The sequence below is a fragment of the Typopeltis vanoorti genome, chromosome 17 (assembly GCF_054136105.1).
Source record: "Typopeltis vanoorti isolate ZY-2024b chromosome 17, IOZ_Tvanoo_1.0, whole genome shotgun sequence".
NCBI classification, from domain to species: Eukaryota; Metazoa; Arthropoda; class Arachnida; order Uropygi; family Thelyphonidae; genus Typopeltis; species Typopeltis vanoorti.
Window position 1 is genome coordinate 65630081 of NC_143565.1, and position 27932 is coordinate 65658012.

At 36.8% G+C, this 27932-nt stretch overlaps 1 protein-coding gene across 1 annotated transcript in view; it reads left to right on the top strand.

Moving 5' to 3' along the window:
- Positions 1-27932, top strand: part of LOC150097450 (rho GTPase-activating protein 100F-like) — a 90270-nt gene that overhangs the window by 41220 nt on the left and 21118 nt on the right. The window contains exon 6 of the mRNA XM_090406921.1: positions 11077-11275. Coding sequence (XP_090263047.1) covers positions 11077-11275 — 199 coding nt within the window. The remainder of the gene's footprint in view (positions 1-11076; positions 11276-27932) is intronic.

Here is a 27932-nt window from a genome sequence, read left to right on the forward strand (position 1 = left end):
GACCAGAGCTACTGTACTAATTTCTTAACCTCTTATAAGCGCTGAGCAACGTCTTCTAACGCCTGTGGTAAAATAATACAGTGCTTTAATAATAATAATAATAATAATAATAATAATAATAATAATAATAATAATAATTTGCAAATTGGTGTCTATTTAATGCCACTTGGAAAAAAATATCCTACTTATCTATCTTCAGTTCGGACTATAGCAAATGCAGGGCACAGTTGTGATCATTTCGGTAGGATTCCTAATTTAAGATAATTAAGTATCGGGAATATTATGCTATTCAACAGTATTAAAAATGAAAGATATTTATTGATAATGATAATTTATTTATTTATTTATTTAGAGAGAGAGGGAGAGAGAGAGAGTAGGGTAGACAACTCCTGTGATGTCGGGGTCTTAAAACCTAACACTAGTATTATCTAATAGAAAGGGGGATGGTAAATCCCTTTATGTTTTTATAGCCGGGTACGAAACTCGGATCGAAATCCATAGAGTTTCATGCCGAAAAAACTATCGGCGAGCCCAAGTGAAATGATCACTTGGGCTCGCCGATAGTTTTTCCGGCATGAAACTCGATGGATTTCGATGGATTTCGATCCGAGTTTCGTACCCGGCTATAAAAACATAAAGGGATTTACCATTCCCCTTTCTATTATCATATTCGCCAGTAAAATAGCCTTTCGGTTTATTAAATTAGTAACTAGTATTATCTGTAATGGTTTACGATTCGAATTGAGTTTAATTAAAAGGGATGTTTATCAAAAGTAAACATCCTTTTTTCATATAAAAAACAAAATAAATTCTTCACTTCTTTTGCATTACTCAAAGGTAAGGTCATCAGAACTATAGAATAGCTTGTATGCCACACTAAATAACTTTTTATTATGTAAATATTTCGTCTTATGTTTCATAAGACATTATCAGTACAATGATCGAACAATAGGAATTGAATTAAAAAAAAAAAAACAGTAGCGCGCCTGCTTAAATGGGAATCCCTCTACGTATAGAGTCGCGTGTCCATGGATTAAACCTAATGGGCTGAAATTCAAATTAATTAAATTAAATTGAAATATAACAGATAAATTTATTTAATACAATTAAGAATATAAAGTTCCCAAACTATTGGAACAGTGAGACAGCCGTTCTGATTAAGATTAGGTCTATGAAGTAAGGCTTCCGCACTTTCTTTATATAACTCTTCATGTTTATATTCGCATATGGATCTATGTAATAGCTTAACGTTTTGCCATTGGATCCTGTGGTTAGCATTTTCGATTCCATGTTGTACAAGGCCATATTTGTGAGGTTTGATAAGGGGGATGTGGGCTTCATGTTCAGAGATACGTTCAACATGGAATTGAAAACGTTATGTCAGCCGTAGTGAAAACCTAATGACAGTAAATTGGACTGTCAAACTGTCTGTCTCTTGAAATTGACGAGCCATGCGTCGCACTGCGTTTGTTGTCATTGGGCTTTTATGCAAAGTCTTAAGGCCTCTGTACTCGCCAAGTGCTGCTGCTGCAGCATTTTCCCATTCCTATGGAAACACTTCATAAGCAAGACACGTTCAGACAAAGTGAAATCCATTGGGCAAGTAGAGTGACAGTAGAGCAACGATTAATGATCAACATTTCTGACTTCAAGGGTGAAGCAAAATGATTTTGATACTCCCTGCTATCTGATAGGGAAACAGTGAATGGAAAAATTATGAACCAATTGCTCGTCCTGAGCGAGCTTGGAGATTAAAGATCAAAAGTGGAGTTTAAGATGGCTTTTGATCTTTTATGTTTGAAGAAATACGTTGCTTCGTAATTTGCAGCTAGTTGAACCAGTTTGTTGGGATGTACAGATGCTTTTGAAAAGAACTTTGTTGCTATAGTTTGCAGGAAAGTGTAAATATAGGGGACATCCGTTTCTCAATGGAGTTGCACATTTCTAAAGAACCATGGAGCGTTTAGGATCATAAGTAGACATTTATTTTACACTCGTTGTAATTTGAGAATATTAGTATCAGCAGTATGGCTCCGGGCCGGAGAAGTGTAAGTGAATATAGGACGAACCATCAGTTTGTAGATAAGTAGGTTGATTATGGTGTTTAGTTTACTGTTCCTGTTGATTAGAGGATAAAGTTGAGCAATGGCTTTTGATGCCTTTGCACAGAGAGCCTTGGTATGACAGCTGAAAGTTAGCCAGTAGTACACCAAGGTATTTGACTTCTGTGTGCCACGGGGTTTTTGTGTTAAACAGGAAGATGTCCCCTTTAGGAAGCATCGTCTTCTGGTGAATAGCAGGGCTATGCTCTTCTGGGGGGATTTACTTGCAGTCTCCATTTGAAGAAACCATTTTTCAATCTGTGGTAGCTTTTCTTGTAGTTTTGTGATGGCAAGATGTGGTTGTAGAGATCTGGCTAATATTGCTGTATCATGCGCGTATAGGGCCATGATGGATGACAATGGATTGTGCTGGATATCAGACATGTATATGGAAAACAGAATCGGAGCTAGTAAGGATCCTGATGGGACTCCAGCCAAGATATGTGTCTGGGCTGATACTGTACCTTTGATCTTGATTTGCATACGCCTGTCAAAAAGGTATGATTTAATTAGGTGAACCATTTCCAGTGGTATTCCAGTTAAGATCAATTTATGCAGTAATCCGAAATGCCCTATTTTATCAAATGCATCGGCTATGTCAAAATACAGCCCCAGCGCATTGATGCCAATTGTATCCAATGGAGATGTATTCGACTAGTCTATATATCTGTTGGGTGGTGGTACTATGGAATTGACGAGATCCAGACTGGTCTTTAGGAAGGATGTTTAACTTGTGTATGGAGGTTTCGAGTCTGGTGAACGTTTTCTGCGATTTTACCCAAATTTGATGTGAGGCTGATGGGCCGATAATTTTGAGGCAGGTGCAGGTCTTTTCCGGTCTTATGGATTGGAATTATGTCCGCCATCTTCCAACCGGAAGGGAAATGTTTGCAACGGAGAATGGAATTAATTATGTTGGTCAGATGTACAATAGATATACGAGGAGGCAGCTTAATCACCTTGTGGTGTTGTGGGTGCAATTTGATTGGAGCAGGTTACAGAAGATTTTAATGACATCTGACATGCCGATAAATCTTGTAGATGTGACTGAAGTCTAGATGTTCATATGGTGATTTACATTGATTGTCTAAGTTTTCTGCTATTGTTTCGGCTTTAATGCATCGGTGTGGATGAGGCCTAGGTCTGTTTGGAGAGGGGGAAGAGATTTCTTTTTGTTTTTGATCTTTCTTATTAGATTCCAAATGGAGTGATTGTCAGGAGAGACAGAAGTCAATCTTTCTTCCCAAATTTAACTTCTATGTGCTTTAAGGGCATCTTCCACTGCAGAATTGAGGCCTATTCAGGATTCGTTTGTCTTGTGGTGCCCTGGTATTTATGAAACCTTTTTCTAGCCTTATTTTTCTCTTTGATCAGGTTCATGATATCTTCTGGATCTGCAAGTGTTTGGGCCTGAGGGCAGTTGTGGAAGTAGTGACTGCCGTAAGGGCTGTGTTAATTTGTTGGGTCAGGTCTTTAACAGCTGTTTCAATTTCGTCTTTGGATTTTATTAGCGGAACAGGACCAGTATATTTCGGAAGTACTTTGGACAACCGTTCCCATGATATCAATGAGTGTGTGGGAGGGAGACAGTTTTTCTTAGTTTCCCAACTGCAGCAGTATTAGATTATGGTCAGATGAAAGATCATTTAGTGTCATTAAACTGTGCTGGAGTCTCACATTCTGCAGTATGACTATGTCCAAGACATCAGGCGCTGTATGATAGGTAGGTTCATGTAGGACCTGCCACAACCGCATTGTTGGATCCTGTATAGTTAGCAAGTATATGGCCATTCCTATTGGTCGGGATGCTTAAACGCCAAGCATCCCGACTGTTCCAGGCGCGTAATGATGACAAGGCTCTTTGATGTCCAAGATGGCATCCAAATCCGAGGACAGTAATGATTTTAATGGAGGATTGTATGCTGCATAGATATTTAGTGTACCAACCGAGCTCGTGAGAACCTCTACACATGTAACCTCAAGATTAGTGGTAGGTGGGATGTTTACAGTGTGATGACTAGTATAATTCTTGGTGAAAATTGCAGTGCCGCCGCCTCTGTGAGTCAGCCTGTCAGTTATGTACAGATGATATCCCCTAATTTTGGGGTTCTCCGATGGTCTCATATGCGTTTCACTTATCAAACCTACATCTGGCTGATGTCTTTGGGTGAACTCTTGGAGCTCCAAGACCTTATTTCTGAGGCCGTTCGCGTTCCACGCGATAATCTGCAGAGTCTGGATTTAGTTTATTCCTGTTCGTGAATGTACGCCGTGAGGATGGTTTGTGTATCCTTTAGGAATATTTCAGTAGAGAATGACGTAGGGTTGGATCTTCTTCTAAAGTCTAGTAGCATAGTTGCCAGAGAAGAGGTGATGATAGCTGTCAGGTTTCTGTGGTACTGGCTGATCTGATCCTGTTCATGAGTTATCTGTTTAGAACGGACTACATCTGCATATGTCCTTGTCTGTCATTTTTGAGTTGTTCTTTTAAAGGCCTCTGAGTGCGGCAGATGGGCTTCTGACAATTTTTGCTGGTCATTGAGAGACTTGGAGCTGAGGCTTCTGGATTGCATCTACTGGGGGAGAAAGACTGTCTGTCTCCGATCTTCTATTTTTTAGGTTTTGAATTCATCATGTGTAGTTGGCTGTGTGTGTGTGCCACCGCAGTTGGCACATTTAGCCGGGGTAGTTTTCGGTTTTGTACAGATATTGGTTGGGTGGCTGTTCCCGCATTTTAGACATTTAAACTCTGTCTTACACACTTTCTATGAGTGGCCAAACTTTTGACATCTGTGGCACTGACCTGTTCAAGCCCTTTTCCTTAGGGTTCTGGGCTGATTTTAAGTACACAGACTGACATCAGGTCATAAATCTGTTGTAAGATTGATGGATCTCAACTAATACTAGTGGCATCGGAGTCTTGTCGTTTTTGGTCATTCGGCTGACCTTGATCGGTGGCAGGCCATGATGGCGTAGATAAGCAGTCACTTCTGTGGATACATCTTCAGACACTCCTCTGAGCACCACCTTCAGATTTTTCTATGAGCCGAGCGAGAAGGTGTGATGCTGAATGCCTCTGGCATTTTCCCCCTGTCAGTTTTCGGTTGTCCATCACTGTGGTGAGCTGTATCTTGATGCAGTCGGTGACATTTTTGGCGGTGATATAAGATATCTATAGATTGGACATGGTGGCCCTAAGAGACATCCATCTTTTTTTTTTTTTTGCGGAGTATGATCTGAGGTATCTTTTCTCTAGTGGAGGCAGAGGAGTCCTAAATTGGACAATCTGCTTCCATTCCATCCTCTTGGTGTTTCAGAGGTCGTGGTTTTTCGCTTCTTGCGCGTTCGGACCTCTGTGAAGTCTGAGGGGGCGGAATATATAAAATGTATAAACTTCAATCAGACACAGCGTAAAGTAACACGTCCGATCTCATCAAAAGTCACAATCGTCAAAAACCGTGACAGTAGAGTCAGTCTCGCTCCTACGTTTATACCGCCTTACAGCTCACGTGGTATATATGCAAAATTAGCTATCTTTTTTCACTCACAGCATCATATTTCCCTCCCTATCAGTCATTTTTGAACATTCTTTTTTAATTGTCAAAATCTCTCCCATTAAAGTCGCCCATCAGAAAAATGTGCTGAGGTGGTTGCATTATAAGATTATCATGTTCAATCTCAACAACCCCAGTGGTAAATATATGAAACATACTGCAATAAGAATTTCCATGGCTAAGCAAATAGCAACTGCTTGCCAAGCAGTATTAAGCAGGACATGATGGAAAGGAGCATGATTATCCACTAGGATAGCCATTACACCATGAACAGAACCATTTCCAGTTCTGTCCTTACGAACAAGAGTGAAGGCGGGGTATGCACTGGATTTTAAATATATTTCCTGCAGACAGAAACAGGATGATTTGCATTTCTGTAGCAGGATCTCGATATCATCGATATTCTGGCGAAACCCGTTGAGTTCCTTTGCAAAGATGTTCCTGTTGTTTTGACTTTGCAAACTTGTCTAATTTCCTTGAAGAGGAAGCAAGTTTATGACGTTTGGTCTTTCAAAAATCTGATTATCCCCCCCCCCCCAGTTGTTACATAGTGAAATGTAGGATAAGTGTTATGTTGGAGTTCTGTTCTTGGTACAATGAATATATTTTTATTACGCTGCGTTGGCACACTTGGAGAATAAATGTTTGAATAGTGGTTGGGAATTTGTGATTGAATGATGAATTCCAAATAAGGATTATTTCAGAACAGAAGCAGTAGTCAGCCTATGGCTTTACTTTACTAGGATGGGAGTGAGGTTATGATGTGAATTACTAGGAGAAAAGCTGACATCAATAGTGTATTAGGAAGAAGTGCTCGTTAAGAGACCAAGGGTATTGGCAGGATAATAAGGGCTGTCTGGTATATAGCTAGGTAGGACCATCTCTGTTAGAGCTTTGCTAATGCCTGTGTAGCTCAGTGGAAGTGGCATGTGCCGTCCACGGCACTAGACCCCCAAAGAAAAAACATAAGTTCTATTCTAGTCGCCAACTAGAGGAACTTTTATTAAATATTTTTTCGACCGGTTCCCGAGTTAGTCGATCTCTGGAAGAGGCAAGGGGTTTTTTTCTTCCCGAAATTCGTATATGGATTTTCATCCCAATACCTCAAAAAAATCGACTGTACAGCCCACACTATTTTCACAGTGTACATCTACTGTCTGAAAATAGTGTAGGCTGTCGTGTTAGGATTAGTGACTACGTGATGGCCGCACTTCTCTGCCGCCTCTCTTCACTGGACGCCATGTATAATTACTGATAGTCTTGGGCTAACTATCTCTGATTGGTTACCAGTGGAGATCGAACTCTCCCCTCACTCTCCAAAAGTTAGGGTTAAAACGGCCTCACCTACTCCCTACACGGAATAAAAGGCGTTAGATGATTTTTTAATTTAATCGCTTCCCCGTGATCTGGTTAGGATGCCCACCAAGTTTGAGTGCATTTCGTCTACTTACAGATGCTCTGAATAGAAGTACTTTAATTGGAAACGCCATGTGTGTGTGTGTGTGTGTGTGTGTGTGTGTGTGTGTGTGTGTGTGTGTGTGTGTGTGTGTGTGTGTGTGTGTGTGTGTGTGTGTGTAACGTAAATAGAATGCATGAAATTTATTATTATTGTTGTTGCTGCTGTTGTACAGTATAATTACTGTAAAATGTAATATTAACAGCAATTGTAAACTACGATTATTAGTATTATTATTATTAATTTATACATGTTAATTCTACTTATTGCAAAAAAAAATCGAAATAGTATTCAGCACTGAAATTTGAATTCTGGTGTCATGTGCTTGTTTATCTTTTTGGGTACATATAATTTCTTTGAGAGATAATAAATTATTGTAAATGAAAAACAAAACAAAAAGATGGAGATACCTAATAACTAAAGTTATTAGATGATTGGATGTATTATATCTGGAAAATTTCCATGTTACTCCTCTAAATATAAATATTAATTTTTATAGCTATTTTTGTTTAGAAATACCCCTTTCATAATGTAATTGACTTTTTACTCAAACAGAACATGAAATATCCATAAATTTCCTAAACCTGACATTAATTAGAACAAACAACAAAAATAGCACGAAAATATTCCACAAACCCACATATATCAGAAATGACTTCCACTTTAACTCATACCATCCTCATTCTATCAAAAAATCAGTCATCCGAGCACAATTTATAAGTGCATACAAGCTTTCGAATACACATAATTATCTCAACAATAAAGAAATTAACACAGATTTTTAGAAACCGAAATTACCCAACACAGCTAATAAATTTCTCCAACAAAACAGCGAAAACCCGTCAAAACAACCAAAACAAACTTCCCAGTACAAAAATCACCAAACTACCAAACTCCAGAACACATAAAATTTACAAATATATTTTTAAGCACACTGACTATAAGTTGTGTTCACCACGAAACAAAAATTGGCAACACTTCTAAAACCTACAAAATCTCACATACAAAGAAATACTAGAACACCACAATGTAGTTGACAAATTTCCTTGCCAACAAGACTGTTACGTCACCTACACAAGTTCTGCGATCAGATCTTTATGGGCAAGACTAAAGGAACACTTCCGTGTCTGCAACATACCAATTCCAGAACATTTAAACAATAAGAAACGTAATAACCAAAAGAAAAATAGAATACAAAATACAAGAAACAGAAATAGCAGTCCACGCTCTTGAAAAGAAGCATACCCCACAAATTGATAAGACCATAATAATAGACATACAGGAAAACGAAACAATGCTTAGAATATCGGAAACGATACCCATAAAATCTGACAAAAACTCAATAAACGTTCAAAACTCAATATAACTACGAAAATTGGAAGCTCCAAAACATGAAACTTAGGTCATGACTCCGACCAATAGAAAAGAACACAGACACACCCAAGACAAAAACACGAAGTCGATATAACATAGCCTCCACTTTTCCCACGATCTCCGAAGACCACACAGTTGAAACGGCTCATACCCCGTTACTCCCCATCCCTAATCTTGTTCCATCATATTCTATCCTTCTACTTTCCCCTAAAAGTGTTCTATCTTTCATCTTCTTCCCAAAGAATTCTCAGTCCGCCCTTTAAAAACCCGGGTTTTAAAATTCACATACCTCTTGACCCACCAGCGATCCTACTTCCACCTTTCCTTTCAGTCATACTTCAACAGTAATATAAATGTATATCGCCATACGCCCGGATGCCGCTCAATAAGAAGACAGCCAAGAACATCTTACAAAAGTATGTACAAAATTATTCTTCATGTATCTGTCTAAACATCAGTAATGCTCTAAAAATTGAGTAAAAAGCCAATGACATTATAAAACGGGTACTCCTAAACAAAAATTGGCAAAATAGCCATAAAAATTAATAGTTATTAGATGATATCTCCAGGAGAGACGAGAGAAAGGAGCCACTATGCGCTGTGCAAAACAACATGATAGGCTCCATTTCGGAGTCTATCATGTTGTTTAAAATTTTAGGCCATAAATGTATGGCCTAAAATTTTAAGGCCATACATTTATGACCTTAAAATTTTTGATTTTCATAAGTCTTTAAAAAAAGCTTACTGAACGAATCTCGATAATATGGAACCGGTTTTGCTTTGAATTCGATTTTTTATTTAAAAAAATGTTCTCGCTTGGTTTGCAGATGTCCATCAACTTTGCTAAAACGCGTCTTTCATGCAGTTAAGCCTCAATAATTTCGAAATGAATTTCGCACATTTACTTGCTTCTTCAGTTTCGTCGTGATTTTAGAAATCGGCAGTCATTCAGAAAACGCATCAATTTCAATTCTTCATTTAAACTGACAGCATCGCTCTAAGACTTATGTTTGTCCCACAGCAGCATTTAAATATGTTTCAGTAGCCTCTTCCAATTTTAAACCAGAATTTAATTCAAACACATTATTTCTTTCTTTCAGGTATCACAAAAGTCGTCAAGAAATAAAGCTCGTTTACTTTCATTGGATGAACACTTCTCGTTTCAGAGTACAGGCGCTTAGAACTGATTCCCTTTTTCATTCATTATTTATGCTTACGCGTAGACCCACACTTCGCCGTGCCTGTATTCGAAACCAAATCTGACGGAACAGGATGAATAATCCTTACTGGAATTGATTACGGTAGAATAACACTGGGGAGGGGGTGGGGAGAACTGCATTCGTGAACTGAGGGAACATGTCGTGTATACTGATGAATTCAGGGTTGTTCGTTTTGTCAGCATGACAGAGCAAAAGTGCGCTGAGACATGACGCATTGAATTCTTTATGTCTCATGAACAACTTCAAACTAATGCCGGTATGTTATTGGGTTTGGAACTGTGTGAATAAGTGGTTTTACTTTTCATTCTTGAGGGATGCACCAATAATCGGCTCCAGAACCTAAATCTCCCAGAAGAAATTCCGAACCCTCAGAGATAATTTCATTTTCTCTTCATGATTACGCGCATTTCTTTTTGGAGTGATGCCATTGGCCAGTTTTCATTTGCAATATGCTCTCATGACAGGATGAGGCAAGAAAAAATTATGCAATAAAAGAGGAAAAAGAGGACATTTTAGGTTTCACGTTCTCTGGCAGGAGATTTAGTCTTATGAATGCTCAAGGAATCCTGTAGAGTTCTTTACCGCATTTTCATTATCTCTGAATTCAGATTACACTCATTGTTTTTTGGGTTGGCTGCAGCTGGAGAACTTCATCTGGGATTCAATTTCTGCTTCCACAGCTGAAGAACAGGTGGTGGCGAGTCATCAGGATAACCTTTCCCTTCTCGTGATAACCATGAAATTCAATATCCGTAGCTCTGTTTTTGAATAACCACAAAAAATTATATGCTGAATCTTCCATATAATATATCATGGTTATGGACAGGATACAAGGATAGTTTACAGTACCCATCCTGAAAGCTAATTTATTTTTTCATTTTCTTGAAGAAATTATGGTCACTTGGACTTTACATCTTCTAGAACAACAGGGTATTTGCTTAATTTCTTTTTGATTCCATGTGTTCTGATTAGCTAATAAACTTGCTGTCAGTGGATTGAAAAAGTTCATGCATCGAGCAATGTTACTTGGCTATACATACATCCCGTAGATTTCACCTACACCTTGATCACCTTTAGCTGTATTGTTTTCATAACCTTTATTTTGCTCTATTTTAAAGAATAATGTTAGTTTCTGAAAAGTCATTCTCTCTGTAAGCTTATCTTAAATGCAGAAGTGTCAAAAACGTTATTGTATAACACGACTGATACAAACTATATAATTGAAGCTACCTACATGTAGTATGTGCTGCAAGTAATGATGATTTTAAATGTTGTTGACACGTCTACGTTTTTAAACTCTTGCATAATTCTATTTTTTATATAACGATGCAGAAAAGTTTATTTTTAAAATGTTTTTGTCATTTTTCTAGTGCACAGTGCTATTGCTAATGGATCACTTGAAACTGGTAACCTCGCACAGTGACCGCAACAAAATGAATCCCCAGAGTTTAGCTGTGTCCTTTGGCCCTGTCCTCATGTGTCACACCGAAACCGGAGCTCCCGTAGCCGACTTGCGGAAGCCCATTGAAGTGTTTGCCTTCCTTCTCGAGATCTGGCCGGTCAACAGAGGTATGTTGAGATGTAAGGCCCCTTTTGTTTCTCAAGCTACTAATATATCACTGCCAGTTTTGTATTCTTGCATACGTATTGTTCAGTTTCTGTCTAATCAGAATGTTGTTAGATTAAGATACAGATGAAATTAGTTATAATGTCCTTCTAGCGGTCCTGTTAAACTTGGTCAATCAACGGATCTCTCCTCCTCTGAACATATTCTACTCATCAAGTGCAGTTAGTTTCTTGAATTATTTAATAGGATAGATTGCACTATTAATATAAAATGTTCATTTAATGTGAATATTGAAGAACAAGACTGCTTAAACGAGTTTCCAGGGAAATAAAACTATTACCTTTATATCATGCCAGATAACTGATCTTCAGCTGAAAGTCTTTGTAAAGGTCCTCGCATCCTAGACGGAGTTCGAATCGGATCATTTCAATCAAAAGACAATGCCATTCCACACCGTCTTCAAGTAGTGAAGCAGCCCACCAACAGGTATTAGCTACCTTTGTTGTGTTGATCATTGCATAATTTTCATTCCACAAACCCCTGAATGTGGCGTGTGTAAGAGTTTTTGTTGGGTATAACGAAACACCGAGTGAGTCCTTAGTGAACGAACATCTCAACTGTGCGAGAAAAGAGGAAATGACCTTTTACTGTGGTGGATATGAAAATAAATATCATTACTGGAATATTTTTTCATGTTATGATTCTCCTAATTGCAAGGATAAGAAGTGAGAATATACTGTATCTCAATGTTAAAAAGCTAGAGCTAATTTTATAGTTTTCTCATTACAATTTGAATTTGTTGTAGGAAAAGTCTGTATGTTGTATATGGTAAAGCAGGAAAATGGTGCATGCTTCCATACTTCGTTAGCTTATAGTAAGACTTTTGAGTAAAAATTTCATATAAGCATTGGTCCTGTACTGAACGGTTACTGAGCAATGATTGTTTAAATTTCTATGAGTTGCATAGTAAACAAATTGCTGAGTACATACAAAGTAGTAGTGCCAACCTGGTCAGCCCAGTGGTTAGCCTATCTTCCCTCTCTCCATCCAAAAGAGTGCAGGTTCGAATCTCGCCGTGGGCATGGCTGTTTATGATATCCTTCAATTCATATACATACAAATATACACTCTTCCAACATGGACTGGATCACCATGGGAGAAGTATACCCAACTTTCTCCTTTCGGGGGGGGGGGGGCTGTTCTCAGCAATGAGAGAGATCAGTAGTTAAATGTAATACATACAAAGCGCTCAGGAAATTGCTGTACTGCATACAAGTCAAAAATATTTGCGTTGTATGTAGTAAAAAAATTGCAATGAAATCATCGTGTTCTTTCCAGGATTTCTAATTCGTATTTACAACAAAATTTCAAAAATCGGCTTCATAACTCATGCTGAGCGTCAATGTATAATGCGGTTTCTTAATTGCTCTATGAATATCGACAACGTTGTGTCTGAGCAAATCAAGATATTGAGGCTGAATGAGAAAACAAATACTCCAATGATGCGATAGAGTCCTGGTAAGTATAGAAAGGATTTCCATGTTTTTTGTTCTGTAAACAAAAGAAACGTTCATATAATGAAGCATTTGTCACATCTAGAAGGGTTCTTTCACTCATTCGTTATCTTTCGTTCAGCACGGCAAAACGAAATATAATGTCCAACGGCTAGAAACGTGTAATTAGTTCAATAAAGAATCGCCAATCGCATTGATATATCTTATTCTGTGATGATGCTGAATTTATCAGCTGAGATGTCAGGAACAATTGGTATGCATGATCCAAGACAAATCTTCATGCCACTGCAGAAAATAGTTTTAGCATCGCTTCAGTACAAGTATATGATGTGGCATCCTCTGCGATCATTTCCTAGGTCCCCTTATTTTCAACAGCAGTCTTACAGGTGACTTATCTAAGACTTCTACAAGGCGAAGAACTTTCATAAATCCTTCGATAATGAATCTTTGGTTACACTGCGTCATATGTATCGTTAACAGGATGGAGTTCCATCACTTGTTTTTCTTGCAACGAAAACTATAATCGTTTTCTGACAGGTGAATCGGCCGTTGCAGTTCACAAAATTAACCATCCAGATCTCCTGACCTATTTACATTCTCCAAAATTTTTGATTGTTTCTTCTTAGAGACAAGACGAATAAGAGGAGACTTGAAGTTTATAAAGCTGTTGTGGGAATAAATGTTACAGAGTATAAACATTTTTACATTAAATTAATAAAGGATCACTGATACAGAACTTAAAGAAATATTCTTTTGGTGCAAGAGTAGTTAATAACTGTAACGAACTTCCAGAAAGTATCACTGGGTAGAAATGATTTAATGAAATTCGAGGAAGTCCTAAACAAGAACTGAGAAGTCGTGAATTTGGCATAGCTGGCACTGGTTTTATGCTGTGTAGTTAGGTAGAATACTTTTGTCAGTGTTTTATTTTACTTTGATACAATAGTTTTTTTTATTAATAGTGTATAAAATGGTAAAGAGCATTTTGCTTTCGAGTATTCTATTTGTGTTCTGCTGTCTATGATAGATATATTTTACTTTGTTTCATCAGTTTTAATTTAGCTACAATACATTTTTGTTAGTGATTGCTTTCATTTTCTTTGGTGCATTACTGTTATTATTAATGGTCGTATGATGTCAATGGATACGCTTTCGTCAGTTGTATCGGTTTAGATACGGATCCTAAAATTTATATAGCTGAAAATAGGTTATTTATTCACTGATGAAATCCTTTAAACAATTATAGAATTTACTATCACAGCCTCATAACTATTAACTTAATTGCTATTGCTTAGTCTCATAGTTTCTCATTTTTTTTCGAAATGAGAGTTGAGGTCTTGTTATGCATTTATTGTTTGAAGCTTTATCATTAAAGTTCTATTTTATATAATTTTTAAATTATTAAAATTTAAAATAATATCATGAAAAATCAGACTGTGCCTCATGCGTTCTCATTTCCAAATGGAAAGTTTTTAAATTCTCAAGGGCTTGGAAATTACTTCCTGTTGAACTCTGAACTACTATAATAAATATGCTGTTAAACTTCATTCATGATAAATTATGCGACTTCTTTCTAGACTTAGCTGTAGGTTGAATTAGGTCGATCTCTTAATCCTTTAAACAGTATAGAATTTACTTTGTAGACTTAGCTGTAGGTTGAATTAGGTCGATCTCTTAACTGAATATATGACCAACTTTATATTTACCATTCTAAAAGTCTATTAATATGAGATCTTCGCTTAAGATCCGTATGTCCTTTTAATTTAATAAAAATTTAAATAGGCACACATGATAGGATGGCACTCTTCTATTTGAAAGACTTATGGAAATAATTTATTTGAGGCAATTATACTACTATAATAAAGTAATGGGGAGTATATTTATAAATTGAAGTTCTAGAAGCCAGTCAACTTCTAGGGTGTTACTTATTTTGGAAAAAAATATATCTTATCAGTAAGAATTCTTGTACAATATTACAGTAAAAATTTAAACTGACTATACAAGCAAAGACTGTGCATAGTCAGCTCATGTTAAATTGACTAAACGTTAGTTCTAAACAAGTTTAGGCTATAGACTAAATAAGTGTAGGCTGTGCTTAATAAATTTGTGTAAAACCACCCAAACAGCCATATGGATGAAATACATCAATTATTTTATGCTTAGTATGCACATTTTTTTTTTTTTTCAATGGTAACGAAATAGTGTTTCAGTTTCAATGGGAACTTCGCGTTCATATATTTATTGACGTGTGAACGCGTCAAGGCAGGTAAAGTGGGTAAACAAACAAGGAGGCTTCCTTTTCGTTTCTGGTATCCCAGTTTCAGTGTTTCTCCTATTATTATCATTATCTATTTGGGAGATACAAAACAGAATAATCTGTCATGTTCGATAGCAGAAGGAATCGATTCCAAATTTACAACTTAGTTGTGACTAGTGAAACTGCTTCTGTACATTCGAAATCTTCTATGAAACCATACACGAAAGTTATAGAACTGCGTAAAAATAAAATAAAATAAATGAATCCCGATCTCATTTCGCGCATTAAAGAATACAGGCAACTACATCGGAGGAATTTCAGCTGTTTAGATTTTTTTTTTTTTCAGTTTATTAATGCACTTTTACAAGAGGCACAAACGCTAATTCCCGCTTGCTACTTTGGACCTGTTCAGACATTGTTTATGATAATGTTTTTTTAAAGGGAGTAAACTGCAGTGAGAAGAAACCCAGTACATGTTTACAAAATTTCATCAAAGGCGTGAATACAAGTGAATTAAAATGTAGTCATATGACAAAAATATAAATCTTCAACGGGGATTATATAAATCATCTGTGAAAGAAAATATAACAATCATATTCTAATTACAAATTTTTACGAATACGGAGTCAACATTGTCCTATGCCTTCGAAATAGAAAAAATGTATGATAACAATTTTTTCCAAAATGAAAATGTACGAAATTTTTTTCCACGTATATTTCATATATTATGAAATATACGTGAAAAGATATCGTATGTATATTATGCTTCACCAATTAACAATCCAGCCTCCCGCTGAGGTTGGCATATATCTCTAGCATAGTGATAAACAGGATCGTGAACAAGTGAGAAATGCTTACCAACAATTCATCAAATGTGCCCTTTCATTTTTTTTTCTAGGCATTTTTTCATCCGCTACCTGAGTTAGACGATCATGATTTCGAGAGAGTATGATATTTTCCTCCGGAAACTTAGTTTTCAAGAAAATCGACTGCAGAACTCGCTGTTTCAAACAATAATGTGTAGTGTTAGGGTCAGAAATGTCGACGGTTCTTCCTTGTCGTACGCTCCTCACCGATGCCTACGAAAATCATTGATAGCTTTGAGCCATCTGTCGGTGACACTACTAAGGGTAGACATGTTACTGCTCCTATTCATCTAAAAGTTAGAGCTAAATGGCCTTGCCTACTCTTAGGGGAATAAAAGGCGTTTGCGAATTTTTTTAGCATACCAGTTTTGCTATGCTTACATCATAGCATGTAGAATATTCTGGGACAGCAGAATTTAGAAGTGCTATTTCCACTGTTTAAATTAGTACTGAAATGTCAGTGAAAATTTATTTTTCGAAGAGCTCCACTGTGAGCTGCCACTTTTATTGATCCAAAGTTTATCAAAATATATACGGTTTATGACACTTCGACACTTGTTGTCGAAGTGTCATAAACCGTAATTATAAATAAACCGTAATAAACCGTAATAACTTTATATATATAAATATGACACTTTATATATATAAAGTGTCATATATATATATATATATATATATATATATATAGTCAAGTTTGCGCCTGCAAGTGATGCAAGTCTAGCTGATCCTACAGGTAGTGCAAGACCAGGACAACTCATGGTAGACGTGGAACAAGCTCCGATCACTAATCTTAATATTTTCCCTTAATTCCAAAACACATCTCCAATAAGGGGATGTATGATGTTTTGTATTAAAGGCAAGGGGCCACTACCCAGACCGTTTTCGACCTTTATTGTGGTCTCATCAGTGGGAGCTAGGCTAGAAATACCAAGATTTAGTAATACAGAGCTCGTAAGTATTTTACCAGAACAAGTTGCCATAAGGTGTTTTAACCTTATTAAATAAAAATCTCTGGAGGAGATATAAATGTAGTATTTTACCTTGGGTATAATAAATGTTAAGAATACCAAGCAATTTTTAAAACCTACCACGAGTTTCCCTGGTCTTGCACTACCTGTAGGATCAGCTAGACTTGCATCACTTGCAGGTGCAAACTTGACTTATTTGTCTGTTTGCTTACTTGGGAAATGGAGTAAAACCAGGTTTTAAAAATTGCTTGGTATTCTTAACATTTATTATACCCAAGGTAAAATACTTTCTACATATATATATATATATATATATATATATATATATACGCTGCTTTGAAAAAAGTCAATGGACACCCCCATAGGCAAGGCGCATCTAATATGTAATGAGTCACGTGTTCGTAGCCGTATAAATTGGAAGAATACGGTGCTCCCAAGTCAGTGCAACTGTGTTCGGATGAAATGGCTGCGAGAAGGGAACTGGCGGAATTTGAGGGAAGCACGGTGATAGCATGCCAAGTCGCAGGCCTATGTGTTCGGCAAATTGTTGACAAATTGGGCTATCCCAGGTCAATAGTCAGTGATATCAGACTGAGATGGAGGTGCAGAGATTCTACTGCAAGTACTACCCGCAGTGGACGACCAATCACACTCACCAAAGGTAACCGTAGGGTGCTACGAAGGATGATATGTAAAAAAAAACGTACGATATGTATTAAACGTATGAAACTAGTGATGCAGATCTTCTTGAGTGGTGCAAGAGCGTGTATAGCGGGAGGTAGAAACTTGAAAAGATGTGTTATGGAGCGATGAATCACGCTCCACCCTCTACCGAGCAGATAAACGGGTATGGTGTGGCAGATGCCCGGTGAACGTCTCTTACCAGTGCGTAATCTCAACTATGAAATTCGGAGGTGATGGTGTGATGGTATGGTTTTCCTGGTGTGGCTTCGGACCTCTGTTTGAATTCCAAGCAGTATGCGAACATTCTGGACAATGCAATGCTTCCTACATTATGGCATTTCTACGGAATTGACCATTGTTTCTTTCAGCAAGACAATGAACCGCGTTATAAGGCTGCTATAACTGCTTTGTTTGTGGACATAAAGGTCTCCACACTTGACTGGCCTCTACAGAACCCTGATCTCAACCTACTGAACATCTGTGGGATGAGGTTCAAGGGATCTGTCAATCGGGTCAGGGGATCTGTTCCACAACAGTCGAGGACGCTCATTACATGCCTATAGGAAGTGGTACAAAATAAATTTGATGACTGGGAATGGTGACACTGGTTGGAATTATGACAGAAGAAACTAACTCCATATAATTTGCCTTAATTTAGTGTATTTTTGACAGGTTGTGTTTACCTTGTGTAATGAATATAGCATTTTCTTTCCCAACTCTTTCCAAAAAAAAAATAAGAAGGATTAAGGAATTAAGAAGGATTTCCAAATGAGAGAGGTAGGAAGCTGAACACAGCCTGCAGTTGTGTAGCTTATTGTCTTGCAATTGTAAATCTATCGAAGATGGCTGATTTTTATTGGGGAAAAATGCAGTCTACGAACCTTTAATAGGCTTTCATGATTCCATATGTAACGGCTCTTCTTTTATGTTGCATATTTATACTTCGAAAAACCAAGTCGATAAAATTCACAGTTAAGTTTTCATGCTGCTAAAACTTGTCTTTTTAAATTCTAATATGAAATAAATATCCACATGATACAAGCCTGTAACGATTCTTTATTCCTCCTTACAAATTGCCCTACTATTTTTGTCTAAAGATAAATATGTAATGTTCTATGAAGACACGACGTTTATCCTTACTTATTATGTAAAAGAACATAATGCATTCCTCGTGTTCATTTGGCTATTTTAGTCTATTAAATCATGTTTACTAAAAACGCTATTGCTGAAATAACAGTCCGAATTTTCGCTTTGAAATTATGAAAATTTTAATGATTACTTACTTCTGAAATTCTATACGAAAGATTCCAACATCTCATGTTTGTTCAACTCTATTTTGCTAAGCTATCTAGTTCAAGAAAGATTTTCCACCTTTGAAGAATTACTTTAATAAAACAATAACGCATTTATAATATTGAAATTATTCGGATAGCTTATATATGATAACAGAGAAGCGGTCTGCCTAATGTCATTTACTACGTATAATGTGAAATGAGTTATATATAGCTTGCAACCTAGAATGTTTATTATCATATTAAACCTAGTCCAGCCCAAACAAAATATATATATATATTTATGCAACGGTATGAATTGCATAAATAATACATTGTATTATATATGAATAAACGGTATCATTTTTTTCTGTTTCAGCTTAAATATTTTAGTCTGCTATTAAATAGTTTAATGTTCCATTTTACTTTAGATTAATTATCAGGTTTTATGCCATTTCTGAATGTAATATTTGTAGTCAGTTATTGCTTCTTTCGAATGCATGTTGAGCACCTTTTCTTCTGCATTCCTCATCTGTAATAACAAAATCTTTATCGAAAAAAGCATGCCTTTCTGAATTATAGAAGTTTTAGAACATTCTCATTTATAAGAAAAATTCTCTATAATTCTCATGATTATTCTCCTACTTTATATAGATTTTAAACTAAAGAAATGGACCATTTCTCAGGTACTTTTTTAATTCTTTCTGTAGCTCATTTAAAGAAGAATTAAAAACGCATCTATTAAAGGCTTGAGTGACTATAGACGTAGAATAGATCATCTAGCTCATAGATTTTCATATAACTCAAATTACTAATACTTAGACATTTCTTGAAACTTTAAGTTATCATTATTACGTTTAGAGAATTTTTATTATGATTAATATTTTCACTTTATTAAGCTTTCTGAACGTATTAGCTATTCATTAATTCACTCGTTTTAATTTTGATACCTTCATTCATCTTTTGCTTGTTAAAATATGTTAAAGTTTTGTTTGTATTTCAAATTAACTCCACCAGATTCAGGTGAATTTTATTCATTGTGGTATTTTAAAAGAGCCCAGCTCGACTATATTATCAGAGATAACATTTATTCCACCAAAAAAAAAAAAAAAGTTATATCGTGATTATAAACTATTCCGCATAAAAATTGTATGTAAATATAAGACTATACAATAACATAAACAACGGAGCAGAATAATGATATCTTAATCATTTGCATGAGGATATTAAAACATACAAATTAACGTCGATAAAATAGAGGAAGGAAGAATTTTCATACTGTATTGCACCTCGAAGTTGGAGAATTTCTTCAAGGTGTAAGAACTGAAGTATATTTTTAAGTTCACTCTACCCACTGTACAAGAGATCCTTCCCAGAAATATATCTTCCTGGGTGTAAAAGAATTCATTCCTAGGGAAATATTTGTATTAATTTTATATGATTTTATAGTTTAACTTAAAATTACTTAAATGAGGTGTAGTCGAACAACAGTATCACCACGAAACCGTCCTCGCGGTTAGCCTAGTGGCTTTGCGCTTCACAACCATATGGCTGGGGAAGGAGTGTCCTAGGTTCGATTCTCGTTGACGACGTGAGGAGGTTAAGGATCTTCCTCAACCATAGCCAAGTTAGCCGGTCGTGGGCAGCAGGGTTTTTCCCCAGTTTACCCTGGGGTTTTTCATTCCGCAAGCAGGCAAACACCCGTGAACCCACACGAATACAGTCAGGAATACATAAGACAATTCCTCCAGCCATAGGTCTGAATTGTCAGCTATGCCGGTCTCGAGCCCGGATAAAAATAAGGGGAATTGAGGTGGTGCCGTACCTCCCCGTAAAAGGGCTCACGGCCGTTGAATCACCATACGAAATAAATGAATGAATGAACCACGAAACCGACTATTATATTGCTTCCCTGTAGTCTAATGTTCTTGATTAAAAAATCTGTTGATGCTGGGTAAAATTATCTGCGAGTGTAACAGAATGATTCTATAAAATCATAACACATTTCCTCGGACTGATATATGAATGAAACATATTCTTGATCCTTCATAATCTAGGACAGGGCTGTCCAACCTTAGGTAATCCGATGTCCGCATTACAAAAAATTATTTATCCAAGGTTTTTAGCCGCAACATAATGCGTATCTACAGTAGTAATTTGGTGAGCAGCAGCGACGCAACCTCGATAGCTGAACAAACGAACAACACTAATCGCGCGCTCACGTTCCCAGCGAGCGCCCGGAACATGCGCATTGGAGCAAAACAGTGTAAGAACGTTTCTTTGACACTTCTAATATTTTAAACACACTTCGGTAAAAGTGATGTAAAAACACCAAATAAAATTACCAACATCGAGATTATCGATTAGTGATAGAATTACAATATCTAATACGCATTTGATTCAGAGTATTTTATGAGTATTTTTTCGCTCCTGAAAATCAAAATCGCAACGCGGGTCGCATCCGGCCCACTGGCAGTGCTTTGGATAGCCCTGATCTAGGATAAGTTTTAAAATATAGTTTATAGTTTAAATGCATCTTTATCGATTATAGATGCTAAAATTGATAAAATTACTTCTAGAAAATGTTTTTCTTAAAATGATTTACTATCACGACTGCCTGCAATCAGTGTTTTCTGGTCTGTTTTATTTCAATATCTTGTCATTATTTGACACCGTTGCATTAAATTACTCAAAAGTAATGTATTAAAATGTATAATAATTGTTCAAATTTTGATAAATCCCATAGCAAAAATTCCCAAAGACCTTGTTTATTCCATTTAGTAAACAAATATTTCATCATTATTTCAAATCAAATTAGTTTTTCATTAATCTAGTCTCTAATAATATAGAGACCACATTTCATGCACGGTTATGTGGTTTGATAATATGAAATTTTGGAGATTGAAGCTTGCAATTGTATAGTGTGTGTGTGTGTGTGTGTGTGTGTGTGTGTGTGTGTGTGTGTGTGTGTGTGTGTGTGTGTGTGTGTGTGTGTGTGTGTGTGTGTGTGTGTGTGTGTGTGTGTGTGTGTGTGTGTGTGTGTGTGTGTGTGTGTGTGTGTGTGTGTTGCAAGAAATTTCTATTTCTTACGAAGAGCATTCTTCAGTAGACATTCACATTTTCCTCCAAATAATATCGCATCTATGAAATAAACCTTTTTAAAAAATGAACCTTTTTAAAATCATATCATTCCTTTTTAGGGCTGCTTGAACGGATTTTAGTAGATACTAGTACTAGTAACAAAACTATATTAACTATTAACAATATATGGGAATCGCAGGAATTCTGTAATTCCCATATTTCTAAGATTTCATCAATCTTAGAAATATGTTTACAAAATAAGACTGAGAATAACTTCCTTGCTTATTTGCGCTTACTCGTAGACGAACACTTTATCATGCAGGCGTCCGAGACCAAATCCGATGGAATAAAGTGGTAATTCCCGATCTGTCCATGTCTGTATAGTTGTTGAGTGTATGTTCTTCTAGCCGGTTTGCCTGTTCTGAGGAACGAAAAATCCGAGTTACGAGAGAAAAACCCTTCATCCCGAATGAGACCGACTATCTAAGCATTTGATCGAAAACTCCTGATAAAAATTCCTTACGCTATAAACGGGATTCGACCCTGGGACTTTCCACCCAAAGGGGTAGGTCTAAACTGACTGAGCTAGGGGGACTCGAGAATAATTAATGATGGAATTTATAAAAATACTATTATATACCTTTTTGGAATCAAAAAGCATTTACAAGTCAGATTTTTTTGTCGTGCGGTTTTTGCTGCTGTGAACATTGCACCGCCACTGATGCTGAACAAGAATTTTCTTCCTTATGTGTCACCATATTTCTTGCTTGGTGCATTCAGTTGAATTCAATCATAGCTTTTATTTCATCAGTTATTATCATCGGCTTTCTTCTTCGGTTTTTTTTTTCTTTTCGTATCTTTGGCAAATGAAGAGACTGTGCACTCCTGGAGCTACAGCAAGAAACTGAATAACTAAAACAATATAAAAATAATAATCTAAGGAATTATAAAAACGAAGCGTCTTGTCTAATTTAGTCTGGCTTTATTCATAGAAGAACAATCCCATGAATTTGATTTTAGATAAAGCAATTGATAATGTGCATCCTTCCTGAAAATATGGAATATAAAACTAAATTCTAAAATTAAAGGTATAGTAATTCAATATCAAGAATTAATAGTACCAATATATATACTTTTACCAATATATCCCATACAATTCCTATTTTCTTTCCCTACATGATAGTTTTCTTCCTTTTCTGTAAGTAATTCTTTCTAACGCAGTTCAGTTGAAATGGCATCTGCCATTCCACAGTTAGAAAATTGGGTAGAGACCACCATCATGGCAATGTGCATCCTACTAGAAAACTGGCATGCTAGTTGCAGAAGTCACGAGATAGACCAAGTGATGGGAGTTCACTTACCTCGTGCCATACCCAGTCGAAAGCCTTAAGAGGTATCAAATGCAATCACTTAGGATTCGCAAACTTTTCCACGGTACTTGTCGCTGAGGTGGGTGACATAAGTGAACTGATCCTCTATTGGTCTGCATTATTAGTTGATTACCTTCAAAGTAGCATAAAAGATACAATAAGTGTTGATGGTTTTCTCCATAGGTTTGGAAAGGACAGAGATTAGAGAGATTGTACTTTATTTTGACGGAAAGGATTTTATCGCTCTTCTTAGAAATGGGTTAATTTACAGGTGCAGATACCAGTGGAATTAGAGAGTATAAAAAGTGACAGATAACAGAAGCAACTCTGGAGTACAAATCTTCAGGACAATTGGAGGAATCCCCTCAGGATCAAGGGACTTTTTGGTGTCTAATTTGGATAGGATGAACAGTCATAGGAGCCATTGAGTGGTTGGTGATTGGGATGGTTGGGGAAGATTTACCAAAATCATCTATGCATGCGTTTGAGGAAAAGTATAATGCCAGGAGACTAGCTTTTTCTGTGGACTGTGAACACAGAACCATTTAGTGCAGTAGCGGTGAGAACAGTGTTGGGCAAACGTTATGGCCAGTTGTTTTGTTAAGAGATAGACTAAAAGTCACGACTGCCATTTGGGAACGGTGCAATTATTCCTGCTTTTGGCTCTTTTGAAATCAGTTTTAGATACATTGATGATTTTTTGCAATTATTTCGGGCTTTGGTGTAAGCAGTGAGAAGATGGAGTCCTTTATGGTAGCCAGTTACGGTATGCCCGGCTCTTCATTTGTATAGCCATGGTGCACTTTTGGAGAACCAATGCTTACTTATGAGATTGAAGTTCTACGTGGAATGGGGAATATATGCTTCTGTACAGATGTAGATTACTTCAGTGATAGGTTCGGTACATATATTAGGTCGGAAGGTCGAAGGCTATAATCCAACCAAGAAAATGAGGCATAGACGTCACGGAGGCCATCCAACTCGACATTCGTTTAATGTCAGACGGCTCTTGGTTGGCAATGACTATGTCGGTGATGCTCAGTGGGAGAAGAGATGAGCACAATGTCATGCTTCGAATTACTTGACTTACTCCAACCATTTTTTCACATATGTCCTGTTTTCAATTTATGTCTTATCTGTAGACAGCCTTTGTGTGGAAGAGGTCCAGAGTGTTTGGAAAGTGATTGGTGTTATGTGGTACTGTGGTTGGCATGTGAACAATTTGTGTACAGTCGTTTGCGATAGCAAATGCCTCGATGTCTCTACCTGGTGTGTGTATTTGGAGAAGTAAAATCAGTCGCTATTCTCAACGTTAAATATCCTAGGAAGATAACTTTAGAGTTAAGAAAGCTGGACTGAAGAACATTGACATTTAAGGAGAAAAAGTCGAAAAGTTAAGCGTGGTTGGAGACAGTTGAACTGTTGAATAGCATTACAAGGAATTAGCTATAGAAAGGCAAAAAAGGCCGCGCGCGCGCGCGCGCGTGTGTGTGTGTGTGTGTGTGTGCGTGTGCGTGTGCGTGTGCGTGTGCGTGTGCGTGTGCGTGTGCGTGTGCGTGTGTGTGTGTGTGTGTGTGTGAGAGAGAGAGAGAGAGAGAGAGAGAGTGATATCACTAGTTTGTTGAACTGTCTACTCCAGGAGCGAAGAGAACAGTACCATCAGGTAGAACGGATTTTACAAGTGAAATCTGTCATTCCTGGCAGTGTTTACAGAACGCAATTCTGTACCAGCACGTACAGGATTGAGTTCTGGATGCATCGCTATTAACTATCCTAACCTATTGAAAAAGTGAATTGGAAATCATTATTATTATTATATTCATGTCTGATAATATTAATTACCAAATTGAAATCATTTACCTCCGTTTTTCACATACATTTAATTCTGAAAAAATGGATAATCCGGTGATATTTTCTTTCACTCTGTATGTTTTAGAGGAATTGAACATAAACTCAAAGCGGAATATAATAACATATGAAATACGCGTACGATAGATTGCTTACCGAAAAAAGTAATTTATATAATTTATAATACCTCAAACATATTTAAAGAAAGGATATATAAATATCAATTCCTTTTTTTTTCTCGAATATATTATGGACTTCTGGAATTTGTCCAGAAGTCCGTACATTCGTATTTTATTAGTACGTTTGTTTAAGGTTTCACTGTTAAATTATTTTGAACTATTTGGTTTTTCGAATTGTTTGAGTAAAGTCCGTCGTCATTGAAGTAATGAAATACTTAAGCAACTCCAGAGTCAAGGATTATACTCTCAATGGCTATTGTCGTTTTGACTTTTATAATTTCAATATATTTGGCCAAAAAACGGAATGGGTGTTTAATATTCTTAAAATAACATCATTTAGCAAAGCCTTTTAAGCTGTTGTGAATTTTTGTAGCTCTTAAACAAATTTAATAAAGTCTTCTAAAATATGGCATAAAACTAAACTTGATAACACAAAGATAATGAAAATGAGAGGATAAGAGAGTTTTAAGAATCAGTCGATTGTTGATGTCGATCTGATGTCAGTTATTCTCACAAACGAGAGGTTGCATACCTATAGCATATCATTGACGTGTGTGGACAAGTGGTTCGGAAGAAAGAAGAAATTTGTTCATATATTTCTTGAAAAGCTGAAGATTATAGTCCGTGCGGAAAACAGTGTGAGAAAGGTTGTTCCAGAGAACACAGGTAGATGGTTGCCGTTGCTGTTGTTTGGAATTACAAGGTAGCATATTATATCTGTAAATTCTGCTTTCTTCTCATCGGTCTGTCTGGTTCTGCTGGATTTAACATTCCAGTTGTGGGAAGAGAAACCCTGTCAACTCCGAGACCAGCTAACTCATCTTAAGCGTGGAAAGAAAGAAAAATAAAAAAAATACTTTTAATGGTTACTCGCACATCTTGGATGGGATTTGAAATCATGTCCCTTCAACCGAAAGGAGAGATAGATGAAATGAAAGAAAATTTTTTAGGTTTTTGGCAAGTTTGAATTTGGACTGTATGTGATGACCAACAAGTTTATGTTTCTATAGGCTTAAAGGTGGAAAAATAAAAGTGGTCCTTTGGGCGAAACAATGCCCAGAATAAACCTATGGAAGAATTTCAAGGGTGATCTTTTAGAAAGAAATTGGAGTGAGTCCGTGAAAATCACTTCATTACCCTCTTATGAAGTAATCATATTTAAGGAGGTTTTAGGTGTCCCATCCCAGATGTGATAGTAGTGTTCTAAAGTTGGGAAGGTTTCGAATTTATATAGTCTTAGCAGTTGTACAAGTGTCCGCGTGGTTAGCCTAGTGGCTTTGCGCCTCGTAACCATATGACTAGGGAAGGAGTGTCCTAGGCTCGATTCCCGTCTACGACGTGAGGAGCTGAAGGAGCTTCCTCAGCCATAGCCAAGTTAGCTGGTCTTCGGCGTGGACAGCAGGATTTTTTCCGACAGTTTATCTGGCGTTTTTCATCCCGCAAGCAGACAAACCAGCCAGTGAACATACACAGGGATACAGCCAGAATACCTCGAGGCATAGGGGGTGACCATTCTATCCTCGTATTTCGGTTACGAAAATCCAAGCATGCTTGGAGGGTTGTGGGCCTTAAAGGCCTGTTAAAGCCATTGAGAGAGAGAGAGAGAGAGAGAGAGAGAGAGAGAGACTTGTACAAGTATGGGCAGCCATGCCTTGAACGGAAAAGGACATAAATGTTTTAAATGCCTTAGGGACTATAAGTGCAATGTGCTTTGCGAGGAAAAGCTTACGGTATATGAATCAGCTCAAGAAAGGAAATCTAATCTTGCTTGGAAATCTGAGTATTGACAAAATTAAAGGAAATCAAACTAAGATATTTCTTGTAAGAGAGGATTGGATTCATCGCATATTAATCTAATAAATAATTTCTTTCAGTACAACGTGAGAAATTTCAATGGAGTCCTCTAACTGGTAAGGTGTACCAAGAGAAACCGAGAGAGAGAGAGAGAGTAACATTGAGGAGGGGTGCAAGCAATGAACAGAATTTCAAAAATATAGAAGGTTAATGCGAAACACGAAGAACAATAAAACCTTATAATGCATTGATTTTACCAGTGGTGGTCGTAAAATAGATTAGAATATTGAATTAATTATGAAAAACTATGAAGCAAGGAAATTTCGTCTCATGAAGATGGTAACGCCTCATGAAGATGGTAAAGAAAGTAAAAGCTGGAATGAAAGTAAAACAGAAAAAAATAAAATAAAATCGATCGGAAATAAATTACACTGGCACTATCACAGAAAAGTAAACAGAAAGTAACTATAATGTTCATGACATTTTTCTGGGCGGAAGAGTGGAAGAAAAGAGCAGTCACTAAGAAGAGAGGCCCGTGAAAGAAACAGAAGGAAAATACTATGGGTTGTTTATAGTATACTAGCAAAGAACTAATAGCATAGTGACCCATTTGGCTAACGAGAGACATTAAATATCCCTTGAGAGCATTTTCTTCTTTTGTATCCAAATTTTTTTTCAATATATTTTGTATTTCTAAATGTCTTACTGTCTTCATTTTTTTAAATTCTAAATTAAGCCTCTCTATAATTCTCTAACATACTCGTAGATTTTTTTATTCACTTGCTTAGAAGTAAATGAATTCTGTGATCGGTAACTATTTTAAATAT